This window comes from Bombyx mori, chromosome 5, assembly GCF_030269925.1.
Source record: "Bombyx mori chromosome 5, ASM3026992v2".
NCBI lineage: Eukaryota > Metazoa > Arthropoda > Insecta > Lepidoptera > Bombycidae > Bombyx > Bombyx mori.
This window is the reverse complement of record NC_085111.1, coordinates 809,123-822,684: the sequence shown is the minus strand read 5'-3', so window position 1 is coordinate 822,684 and position 13,562 is coordinate 809,123. Positions and strand designations below refer to the sequence as shown.

At 36.8% G+C, this 13,562-nt stretch overlaps 1 protein-coding gene across 1 annotated transcript; it reads left to right on the top strand.

The window, feature by feature from the left end:
• The first annotated feature begins 451 nt into the window (after positions 1–451).
• Positions 452–13,337, top strand: LOC105842918 (hairy/enhancer-of-split related with YRPW motif protein). Its single transcript, XM_038011350.2, has 3 exons — positions 452–920; positions 2,875–3,083; positions 11,679–13,337. The coding sequence occupies exons 1-3, from the start codon at positions 724–726 to the stop codon at positions 12,203–12,205; spliced, it is 933 nt and encodes a 310-aa protein (XP_037867278.1). The 5' UTR covers positions 452–723; the 3' UTR covers positions 12,206–13,337.
• Positions 13,338–13,562: the final 225 nt, after the last annotated feature.

Genomic DNA, 13,562 nt, shown 5'->3' with positions numbered 1-13,562 from the left:
GTCCTAATATCTGCGAACCCTTCCCCTCTCGCGGGCTCGTTCACACCGCTACTCGAATAAAATTGCGTTTCCTAATTGTCTCACTGCTTCCCACCGTACGCCGGACACGAGGCGCTTTTAAATTACTACGCTAAACATTCAAGTGATTTTAATCACTAACACAATGCAAAAAAGATTGTTTTCACGTAGCAATAATTGCGATTAAGAATCAGAAATATTAACATCATTTATTTCCCCTAACGATAAGCGATACTTTCTTATGACTTATCGCACAGAGCTCAAAATTGCATATCAAAAATGCAGTTTCGATTTCGTTCAACTAAATCAGTTGTTGCTTACTGCGCGGGGTATAGAGTCGAATTTAATTTTTTGTAGATAAGGGATGGTTTGGATAGGTCGGCTTGTGTCGCACAGGGAGGCGGCACGCGGCACGCACTCCGCGGCGCTCGACCCACGCGTGTGCACGTGTCGGTTGCTGCCGCGACTTCCTCGACCGTGCGCACGTAGCTTTACTTCGCAATCATGAAATTATTACTGACCCAGATAATTTTTTCAGGCCAAAAGAATTTGTGTTAATTGATAATGTTTAGTGACTTATAACTATTGCAATTTTGAGATTTTTTCGAAGAATAGTTTTTGTGATGTGATTTGAAATTTTACTAAAACTTTAAAGTTCTTCATTTCTACTGGCTTATGAGTTTTCACACAAAGCTGTTTTAAGCGATGGAATCTTATCATCACCATCGTCACATGGAGCAGAGTAACCTGCAAGGTCAAACTCAAAGTTCTCAGTGGGGCTATGGGACATGGGGTCCACCGGCCCCTGCGCCGGCGCCACCTCCTCCGACCTCACGCAGTAAGCGGGCACACTCTGAAAGCGAAGACGATGCTTTCTCCGAAGAAAGCAGTAAGGATGCGCAGTAAGTGATCACATCAAATATAATAAAATTTAATGTACAAAATTAATTTAATTAGTAACTAATTAAATTACTAATTAATTAGTAACTAATTAAATTACATTATTTGTTTTTATCGTGAGAGGATAGTTACAAAGATCTTATTTCCAATTAACATAGTGTGACATCTGATGAAAGGCTCGCCATGTAAAGTACGCAATATTGTAATAATTAAACATTAAAAAGGTGTAATATTTTAATTAAATTACGTCATCACGGGCAAATAACACGATATTATCCTTAAATTTGTTTAGTAACAGAGGTACGGGACAGTTCTGAAAGCAACCAGCTAAAGAAACTGGCTTCCACATCTTTCCTTACTACACATTTCAAAACACACACAAAGAAAAACAGTAAAAAAAATCAAATAAGTAAAGTAATGAAAATGTTAAGTGAATTTTGTATTATGAATTTATGTGTATTTGGTGTGCGTGTTGTAACGTTATTATGTTTAGTTTCAATAGAGTAATGTACCTACACTCTACAAATTGAGTCGACTATTATCAAAGCCGGCAATGTGACTTTTGGACAATTATTGGTAAATCAGAAAAACGAATTATTGACTTTGTATTCCATTGGCAGTCACGAAACTCTTCTGAACGACATCTTAGATAAATAACAGGTTAAGTATTAACCTTTATTTAATGCAGGTTTTGAACCGTATTCTTTGAAGGAGACGATTATATTCAAATCAATCTGTATTGACATATCAATAACATTTTTTTGTTCAAATGCACAGATTGCCACCTTTAATAATAGACGACTCAATTCGTGGATTGACAAAATGTCATTTTCGAAATTTCATAAAGTCCATACTTTAATGTGGTTTGGTTTAATCTGCTACGCTTTTCTAAAGCTAATTTACATTCATGGAAGTCGCCTCGTAACCGAAGGCTACGCCGCGCGACCGTAGACAGCGCTACGAAATGCTTAATTAAAGCACAAAAGAACATTATACTAATCAATTACAATCAACGATTATCTTTGTAATTAATTAACTGTAGTAATCGGAATTTAGTATTGTAAAAATTATAATACTTTGCCGTTCTGAGCTTCTGAAGATGAGCCTGCGGTGAAATGTCGATAAAAAAATTAACTCACATTATCTGAAACGAGGCGCGCGCCACCTCCATTTTTCTTACTTTATTAATAAGGAAATATGTGAGAACATAAGCATAAACTATAACTGTGCAATGTTTTAATCTTATATCTTCAAACGAGCAATTCTTGTATATAAATTTAAATATAATCTGAATCTCGGAAACGGCTCCAACGATTTTCGAAAAATTTAGTATACAGGGGATTTCGGGGGCGATAAATCGTTCTAGTTACGATTTATTTTCAGAAAATGGTTTTTTATTCGTGTTTTCAATAATCAACTTTGTCGATAATCAACTTAAACATAAACGTTTTTTTATTGAAAGATAAGAAATAATATAATATGATATCAATATGTAATTCGCATTTAAATATAATTTCTAAAAAAAAAAGAATCAAAAAAAACCTGTCTAGTTAAAACCCGTCGTTAGTCTATTCTAATGAACGGAGCGCGAATGCTCACACGCACGCATGCAACACGAACGGACAGACAAAATCAATACTATTCTTAAATAGGTTCATTTTTACGTGGAGAGCATCTTACAGCCCACGCGATCTTAAATGCCCTCGCATAAACAGTGGCAATGCCAATGGCACAGCTGTGTACCCCTTCTTCTTATTTTTCTCCACCTTATCCCACTAGGCGGGGTCAGCACAGCTAATTTTTCTCTACCATTCTCTTCTATCAGCCGTCATCTCAACACGCATTCCTCTCTCTCTCTTATATCGTCATTCAATCTGCGTACCCCTGTAAATATACAAAAACTGCTATGCTATATTTTTACATTTAAAGTTGAGCAATCCCCGTTGTTTCTCCAAGGTCACCCGGGGGAGACTCTTGTCAATTAATGACAAGAAAAAGGCGACGCGGCGTGATAGAGAAGAAACGCAGAGATCGAATCAACACGTCTCTTACCGAGCTGAAGAGGCTAGTGCCGGCCGCGTGCGAGAAGCAGGGCAGCGCCAAGCTAGAGAAGGCGGAGATCTTACAGCTGACCGTGGACCATCTCAAGATGTTGCACGCTAAAGGTTAGAGTAACACACTAAATATTTTCTTCGATTATTGCGATTTTTTCTGGTGGTAGAACCTCTTTTGAGTCCGCTCGGGTAGGTACCACCGTCCTGCCTATTTCTGTCGTGAAGCAGTAATGCGTTTCGATTTGAAGGGTGGGGCAGCCATTGTAACTATACTGAGATCTTAGAACTTTTATCTCAATGTGGGTGGCGCATTTACGTTGTAGATGTCTATGGGTTCCATCAGGTTAACACTAGGTGGGCTATGAGCTCGTCCACCCATCTAAGCAATAAATAAAAAAAGAATCATATACATAATCAAATACCACTTTTACAGGTTTACCTCGGGTTCATTATTTTCATTTCATTATCTCCGGTGTTTCGAATTCTTTACAGTTTTCGTGGTCACAGACGGAATACTGTAATTAAGATCTTCTGACCGATACAGAGTTAGGAAATAGTCTAGACAGATGTACATCGCGATGATTTCACGACCAGTCTGGTGTAAAATAATTACCGGAGATCATAAACATTTTTTTTTTAAATTTTCGAAGTGAAACTTCTTTAGGCGCATGAGGGTAAAATTTTTACAGAACGTCACGCAGGTATGCAACGGAAGTGACATCAAATTACTATTGAAATTAAGTACCGTACTTGTCAAATGTCAGTAGTAGTAGTTGTTGTATTTTTCCAACTGGAAAGGTAAATGTATCATACCATACAGCCTAATATTTTAAATTTTTTTGTGAAAAATGTTAATAGGAATTGAAATGAAATGAAAAGAATTTGGAACATTAATCAAATAGCATGAAATTAAATTAGTCAATTTAATTGGCAAAATATTAGTCATTTACAATTTAGAAATCTAAACATAATGTGACTGTCAACACTGAGGTTTGAGATTGACATTTGACAGACTTTTGGCGGGAACCTTCCTTTTTCCCTTCCTCTAAGTCTCGAAAAACCAAAGTTTTAGATTTGTATAAATATAAGCAAGACTTATAAATTAGTTCTCCAAAAAAGTTTCACTTCTGACATGTGTACTTTGTACGCACGCACTTTTATTTTCTTACTTATTCGCTGGTAGCCTAAGAAGCTATTCTAGCTAATCATAAACATCGCAGCGTGATTGCCTACCTTGAAACATGAGGTCGTTGGGTCATTTGTACTGTATAATGACTGTCTCAACCTTCAAATCAGAATACATGATTGTTTCGCGAGAGAAATAAGCAGGATGGCGGTACCTGCCCGTGCGGCATTACAATGTGACTTACCACCCGTAAAATAGTTTTTAAGTAAATCAGCAAGAGCCCCATAGTTATGTCAGTAAGATCCTAATTGTAAATTCTGTTCGTCCCACGGATTTGCTCCAAGAAACTAATGGAAGTGAACCTACATCTCTTCTTAATTTTTTATACATAAAAAAAGTTAATTGCGGTAACCTGCCAGTTAACCGTTAGCTTCCGTTTCCTCTCAACACAAAAGACGTCCATAACGGTGTTGCCAAAATTATAAAAAGCAGAAAAGCAGAAATAATAAAAAACAGTATTCTATTCAAAAAAAAAAAGTTGCTCTCGCTCAAAAAGGTCTCTTCAATATCTCGAAATAAAAATAAAACGTTACTTCGTCAGTAGGTCGATTTAGTTAATAGTGAAAATTTGTTAGGAATTTTTTATTCTTCCGCAAATAATGCTTTTAAAACTCAATATTTCTAATATATACAACAATTTAGTATAAGCATGGCATATGTCATTGTTGAAAGAGAGCGAAAAAAATACGATTTCTCAATGAACATAATTGTATTTATTTTTCTCATGAATATATTAAAAAAATATATACAAGCAGTTGCAATTCAATTATTGGAGTATAAAAGTAATTTCATAAATTAATAATTCTCGTGAATATGAGGAAAACATAACAGACTTCTTTAATTTTTTGCACAATAAAGGGCTAGAGTCGATGTACTCGTGGTCAGTTAAAGTCACCTCTGTGCTTGCTATTTTCACTTTGTCAAACCGTATTATTCTATTTCCTGTGCGTTATAAAGGACAAAAAAACGAAGATATTTTATTTAAACATATCCATAATAGGTTTGTAAACTCAAATATCACACGAAAATTCCTGTTTTTAAAGTTAATGCGTAAACTTGCAAAATTTACACAAGTGACTTATGTATATTTTTTGCCCGAGGAGTCGTCCTAAAGATACCTGAGCAACGGGAGCAAGCGTCTAATTAAAACCCACAAAAACAGCCCACATGGCGCGTCCGTAGCCACCTACACGGGGCCACGTTCCGGGTTCCCACGGTTCGTTTCCGGGTCGGGCGTCGAGCAGGTGCGCATTACTGCACACAAAGTTGCGATGCTTAGATATTTTACGCATTCAACGTAAAAGGTTGACTTACATTCAGTAGCTCTATAGCTTGGCGACCGTTAGCATCGGTGAGCACACTTAATAAGTTTTACTTCAACAATTTACAACTTTACTACCGTTCTCGCGATTTAATCAATTTTATGCAATAAAAAAAAATCCATATTTCTCTAGCATGAGCGTTAGAAGGGGATGTACGGTCCGTTAAGTGACCAACAGCTGGTGACATCTAATACATAATGTATGCACATAGTACCTCCCCGCGCACATAATGTTTAGTTATGTGTAAATTACATTCAAGCCAGCACTTGCTCGCCTTCCAACTATATTTGCTACTAGCGACCCGCCCTCGCTTCGCTTCGGAAACTGTAATTTATTATTGATTTCTCCACTATTTAATGGATATTATTATACATATAAACCTTCCTCTTCAATCACTCTATCTATTAAAAAAAACCACATCAAAATCCGTTGCGTAGTTTTAAAGATTTAAGCATACATAGGGATATAGGGACAGAGAAAGCGACTTTGTTTTATACTATGTAGTGATGAAACAATAAGCTTTTTAAATCAATTCATTTAATTACTTTTTTAAAATACTTCCGAAAGCCATTTGAAACAATCAGCTAGTTTTGTGGTCTCGCGGTCGCATCATTAAAACCTTTATGTGCAGTGGCAATGAAACCGCATCCTCTCCGGTCACGTGTTCCGGTCTTCACTCGCCAAATTGAACTAAAAGAAAATAAAATTTTAAAAGGTCAACCTTGTTTTCGGCTTGCTCCTATTGTTTCACGGAGTCAGTTACTTCCTTTCTATTAGTTGACACGCCTTACCGATTATCATTCAACGAGAAAACGCCGCGGTACAATCAACCTCTTATCGTGGCCGCTATTTAACTACATATCCGACTCAGGTGACGGGGCAAACACGCAGAGCCGCTGTCACCCAAAAAACATGTCCTATCAGATACTCTCGATACATTCTTGGTGCTTCGACCCGTGCTTGTCTGCCACAAGCACTGGTCACCGTTCCCGTCGAATTTATCGAATGCAACGAAGAGTTCGTCGTGTAACCTAGCCCATAGGAACAATCCACTGAGTTTCTCGCTGGATCTTTTCAATGGGTCGCGATTCCGATCCGGTGCTAGATTCGGCGAAAAACTGCTCTTGCTAGGGTTAGTGTTGCCAAGCTAACCCCCGTCAGCTCACCTAACAGTCCACGTAGCTGGAATAACTATTTAAACTACCAGTGATTAGGTAGGGGAGAAAGCCAATTGTCACTAAGGCATCACGATTCTACTGGCTTCTATTGTATGCCTCTACGTGTATGTAATGGAATCTTTGGACGGGATTTTCAACCCTCCACTACGTTGGATTAAATTAAAATTTAGTACTCATCAAAGTCAAAGGACAAATGACATTTAATAAATTTACTGTTTTGTTGTTTTGACGTCCTGTATTGACTGACACCCCGCACCTTTTACAATGGAATTAATTACTTTGTTGATAACTTAAATTTACAATAAGTAGAGGTCCCGCAGTAGTCGAAATTCGACTATAATTAATTGGAATTGTAAGTTTGTACACTATCATGATTATATTTTATACTTCTATAATCACAAATTTCGCCAAGGCACTATAAAAAAATATTAATAATGACAAACAATATTTAATCTATTCTCAATTTGACCACAGACGTCAAGAACAAAAGTTTGACAATAAATAGTATGCATGCATGTGTGCGTCAAATACATGGTATGTAGTGTGTGTAATGTTTTCTTTATTGATTTAATGTTACTATTATGCATTATTTAAAAAAAAAATAGCATTGTGCTCTTCTTCTCTATATTCTCTATAAGTGTAAAAAATTTCATACTCCTCCGTCCGCGCAATTTTCGTAAAAAGGGATACAAAAATTTTGCTTCACGTATTAATTTATAGATTTGATTACTTTTGTTTAATTGAAATAAATAATAATATATTTACGTATTGTTATAGTAATATAGCTCGGCTAGTCACTAAAGTATGTTTTCTGTTTTTATTTTATTTATATATAATAATATAGTATAATTTTATTTTTATACCAAGAAGTTATTTGTACAACAATCATAAGCCACACAGTATCACTTTCCACGACTTTTAAAAGAACTTAAAAAAACGATTCTTAAAACATTCTACTATCAACCCTATTACCATTAAATAGAATGCAAATAACGTTTCACTATTACATATTGATGATACAAAAGCATATGGTCAAGTTTAGGGTCTGTCATTCAATTGGGTCAGGTAGTGAGCCTTATACCTTATACCTGGCGCCACAGGAAACCAATTATAAACTACCCAGTACATTATACTGCAGTCATTAGTTACGTCCTCTGATCCACTGCATACGGCGTGTCCTGGCTGGCACAGGTACCACATCTTCATAACTCTGCCGCAGTGCAATCAAAAGCTCCGGATTGAGTGCGTCGGCAGATATGACAAAGCTATGAGACTTCATTGTTTAAAGTTTTTATTTATTTATTGCTTACATGGTTGGATGAGCTCAGAGCCCAACTGTTTTTAAGTGGTTACCGGAGCCCATAGACATCTACAACGTAAATGCGCCGCCCCCCTTGAGATATGAGTTCTAAGGTCTCAGTATATTTACAACGGCTGCCCAACCCTTCAAACCGAAACGCGGCACGGCAGAAATAAGGAGGGCAGCAGTAGACATTAATGTTTTTATTTGTCTGAATACTGCAGTAGCAGCCTCCTAACCTCATATGTGATATGGACTTATCTACTTATATTCGCTAATAAAAAAAATAACTGATAGCAATTATAAAATTTGCGTAAGTACCCACAAATAATGGTAATTCGCATAAATTTGGTATCAAGCTCTTATCATATCGTGGCGGGGTGCGTGGGAAAGAGGGTGGCTGGAGTGTCCCACCCCACACCCCCTGTAAAGCTCACTGTAAGTGAATTATGATAATTCCGACTGTCCCTAAAGATAGCATATATTTAAATTTATACCTCATTATTGATTATCACAGACTTTATAAAAATAAGTATTTAACAGATTTTTCATCTTTAACTTTTTTTTATTGCTTAAGTGGGTGTGTGGCGAGCTCACGGCCCAGGTGGTGTTAAGTGGTTAACGGAGCCCATAAACATCTTTTTTTTTATTTTTTTTTATTTATTTTTATTGATGCACAATACAAATTACAAAAGAGCAGTACCTAGATCTAATCTGGATTGCAATCTCAGCGTGTGTATGTGCACTCAGAAACCCGTATTAATGTACATAGCTTTGGCTATTGAAAACAAAATTACAAATAAGAATTAAAAACTACAATTACGAGTTCCAGAAAAAAGAAAACAAAAAATGTTGTAGCCGCCACCCACCTTGAGATAGGAGTTCTAAGATCTCAGTATAGTGAACTATAATATAATTGACTATACAAATTTTTCGTGGTAGTTAGTAGTTCGCAACTGCAATTGTATTAGCCGTGTTTCCAATCCGAGAGGAGCTACGTAGGTTCAACAAAATCTAAGATTACAAACGTATAATTAAAATCATATCAAAGCTCGGGTACTTAATCTGCATCTCTCATATCCGGAGCACGCGCTGTATTGTGCGCTCAGTGACAGGCGGAAGCGAGTAGCCAGAAAAGGGTTGTCACACCTGCGTTCCGGGCGCACAAAAAAATTATGATATTATTATAAACAGTAATGGTTCTGTCGGTACTACTTAGGTTGTTTTGCCGCCAAATTAGTTAGCAAAATGATGTTTCGCAATTTCTATTATAATACCGTGGTTCTTACATGATACATGAATTCAAAGGCGAAATTTGATGTTTCAACTTTTTTGTATTATAAATAGCGAATAATAACAAAATCCTAATAAATACATACATTTCACTATGATAATTTTTTTTTTTCGGTAACACTTTATAATGTTCCTACAAACTTCTCCATTAGTGTATCCATCTTAATAATGTTCGTTAAATCGAAAATTTATTGGAGCGATCTCTAAAACTGTAGCCTAACAAAGACATCGAGGAACCGGAAGAAAGTAAAAACACAATAAAGAAAAAATCAGTATTAGAATGTTTTATTAAAAAATAAATGAATACTATAGATGTCTTAATAGATTTAAATTAATGACAGCTAGGCCATTACAGATCCTGGCAAATCCTAACGACGTGTGGGCCGTTCTCACTCATCTAAACAAAATAAGCTACATAATATGTATTATTCGCAACACTTAAAATTGTTAAAGAAGAAGGTTCGTAAACAAGTCTCCCGATCTCTCGCATACTCTTTGTCTGTGACAACGACATTAAACTTTACAAACTCTTGAAAACTTAAAATCTAATAGTTAATACATTTCTAGTTTGGTTCCGAAATAAGCCCGAGCAAAAATATGGGGCGTTATAAGAGAAGAATGCTCGAGACTAAGGATTTAGAATTTATACTATAAACTAAATGATGATGGGACTCGTACAATTTTAAATAACAAAATAAAGTGCCAATTTGGTTGAAGTGTTTGATTTGTAGTTATATGTAAAAACAGTAACTGTTACCCGCGACTTCGCCGCGTGGTCAAGAAAAGGTGCTAATATATTTTTTTAAATATAATAATATAGTTTCCGGAGGTAATAAGAGTTTTTTGGGAGGAAATGTAATGTGATGTGAGTGGAAAAATGTATGTCACTCTCCTGACCTAACTCTATCACTTTATCAAAAACAAGACAGTCCATTTCTTCGTTTCGACGTAAAAGAAGGACAAACATACACCACTTTTAAATTTATTATATTAGTGTGGATAATAATTAAAGATTTCATGGAATGCACAATGATCGAGCAATTATTCCACTTTGGTAATAAGCTGCTTAAGCGATGAATATTGGCTATCTATGGCTGATTTGAATGTTTATAGGCGACTGTAATCAGTCATCATCATATGGTGGTGAATCCACCATATGATGCCTTCTAATCAGAAGGCAATAAAAAATCATTGTTTACCTTTAATCGTTGTATCCAGATAATATGGCACAAAGTCACCCTAACTTCTGGTAGGTATCTTATACTAGTCACCCCTTTACCTTACTCCAATAGCCCAGTACCCTACCCAAACATCTGAGACCTCCGATCCAAATAGAAACGATCAAGTGATCTTTACTGACATTATAGGGTGCTACGGCTCAACATGTTTTTGTTTTTCATCGGAAGAAAACCGGAAATATGGGGTTCCCGTTACGTTTTTTATATCTTTATCCCGCAAATACAATTCACTATTATCTTTCTCTGTCTTCCAGAGGGCTGCGTTGAATAGCCTGTTTTGTACTTTTATGTTTAAGATGACGATTCTTTTGAGAACAGTTCAGTTAAATGCAAGCTTCACGTGTATTGCTATTTGACTCTAAAAATGGGGTAGAATATATTTTAATACGTATTTTTTTGTATAATAAGCAGCATATATAACAGCAGATGTGACCAATAAATGATCAGAATATTGCACAAATATTTTTGTCACTCTTTTGGCTGTAGCTATTGTAAAGAATTCATTCTCCCTATGAGCCAACAGACGTTTACTGCTGCTTACTGATGGTAGGACCTCTTGCGAGTCCGCACGGGTAGGTACCACCGCCCTGCCTTTTTCTGCCGTGAAGCAGTAATGCGTTTCGGTTTGAAGGGCGGCGCAGCCGCTGTAACTATACTTGAGACCTCAGAACTTATATCTCAAGTGGGTGGCGCATTTACGTCGTAGATGTCTGTGAGCTCCAGTAACCACTTAACACCAGGTGGGCTGTGAGCTCGTCCACCCATCTAAGCAATAAAAAAAAACATAGACCTCCCACAAGCCTCGCCACAAAGACCGGTCATGCGCTGCCTGCTTTCAGCGGATCCCCGCAAACCTTAATGGGTCGTCGGTCCATCTTATGGACTACCCAGGACTAGCCTACCCACGCTATGAAGAATTCATTACATTGATTTAATAATAAAGTAATAAAATAAAATTTTCATTCTGATCTTTTGTCAAGGAAACCGGATATTTTTCATGTTCATATGGAAGTCAGATTTCCGGTCGTGACATTGTACTGATATATATGGGTTACGGTAGCTTAATACCAGGTGGGCTGTTAGATGTTATCGATGTATGCTTAGCACAATATAATTTTTGAAGTCTTGTTCCACTTTAAATAGTTTCAGTATTTTAGAAATGTTTAATAACATGTTTATATTTTTACAGGTCTGGACACATTTGCCTACGACCCTCAGCGATACGCGATGGACTACCACAGCATCGGCTTTCGAGAATGTGCAGCCGAGGTCGCGAGATACCTCGTTAGTTGTGAAGGCCTCGACATCCAGGATCCTCTGCGTCTTCGTCTCATGAGCCACCTCCAGTGCTTTGCCGCGCAACGTGAGCTGGCAGCCAAGTCCACGAACTGGGGCTACCCTCAATACCCCACACCTGTAGCTCCTCAACCCCAGCATCCGACCGGTTACACGGAGCTGGGACACAGACAAGACTTACCTATAACAACTGCTTCGACCACCGTGACCGCTCCAGCGATTGCTGCACCTTTGTCCGCAGCTCCAAGCTATCCACACTACCCTCCCGGACCTCCGGCACCACCAGCCCCACCCGGCCCTCATCCGGCGCCACCAGCCCCGCATTACCCTACTCCGTACCCTCATCCACCACCCCACCACCAGTATTCACAAAACAGTTCCAAGCCCTACAGACCGTGGGGCGCGGAGTTAGCTTATTAATTGTGTATTTAACATGGAGCTTGCGCTAAGTGTTTGTAGTACAATTAAGCGTGTGTCATCTGTTTTTATAAACTAACTAGATCGATATGAGACATTTTACCAAAAAAACAGATTTCGTCGAATATTAAACAGTTTCTTTGCCAGAACACTGTTGTTCAGTGTGCTCAGTGCGAGTTTTTTAACGTTCCCGATAGCGTAAAAGTTAGCTCATATTTGTATGGAATGGGAACGTTTGCCTACGTTTGCCGTTAGGGGCGCTGTTCCAACTGCATACAAAATTGGGTTAACTTTTACGCTATCGAGAACGTTAAAAAACTCGCACTAAACACACTGGTCTCATAGATGTTCAGCGGAGAATAGCGGTTCCTACCAGTGTAGTTACCACTCAAGCACTGGTAACAAACAGTTGGTTTATTGAAATACGTGACAGGCAAATGTTGAGGGATCTCATACCTAAAGTCAAAATTATATCAAGAAAATCTTTAACGAAATGTATAGAATATAGTTTTATATACAAATGAAAATATTTTATAAGATTGTGTGATATTAAAATTAAAGATATTTACATAAATAATATGTGTTTGACAGAAACGTGAAGGTCAAAATGTCGAAGAGAAAACTTAAATAAATACGGAACAAAATAGTTTTAGGGCCATAGGACATTTTGATGTGTTTTTGCAAATATTTGGGGACCAAAACGAAGCTTTAACTATGTGTTTGTTGAATGTGAGATTTGCTTTGACGATTTTATGTCAAAGGGACGTCGCGGTCTTTTGACGGACTTCCTACGAATTTAAAAATATCTTTGAACAAATGGTTGTGAAAGATTCAATTATTATAATGTACGTATTAAGTATTTCAAAGATTTAAAAAAAAAGGACTGAATTGCTGATCATATATAGCTGCATACTTAGAACTATCAAAAAGTTACTTTAGCTAAGCACTTATCGATAAACCGAATCATAATAGTTTTAATGCTAGGGATATATTGTTATGTTGGAAGCCTCACATAGTACTACAGGTTATATGGTACATAGTACATTCAATGTATTCTATACTTGAACATTACTTATACAAGTCATTGTGTTTTCAGTGACCTTTAATAATAGCTATAGTTAATATTGTTTTTTGCTTCAATTGCGAAATAAAACACAATGAAATATTTTCTTTATTCAGTCACTCTTTTGAATGTCTCATTAAAAATTTGTATATTTAGTTTCAAGAAATAATTTTCGATTTTGTTTTGTAAATAATATTTTTTTATTTGTATATACGTGCGTGATCTAAAAATAGACAAAGGGTGCGAGAGAATAAATTATTATTTTTAATAAAACTTGGGTTTTTTCTTCATAGTTTA

What these genes read in the sequence shown, in the direction of transcription:
- LOC105842918 (XM_038011350.2), top strand. Translation starts at nt 724, where the DNA reads ATGGAATCTTATCATCACCATCGTCACATGGAGCAGAGTAACCTGCAA. An exon ending in GAAAGCAGTAAGGATGCGCA is followed by an intron (nt 921 to 2,874) that starts GTAAGTGATCAC and finishes TGTTTCTCCAAG; the next exon opens with GTCACCCGGGGGAGACTCTT. An exon ending in CAAGATGTTGCACGCTAAAG is followed by an intron (nt 3,084 to 11,678) that starts GTTAGAGTAACA and finishes ATATTTTTACAG; the next exon opens with GTCTGGACACATTTGCCTAC.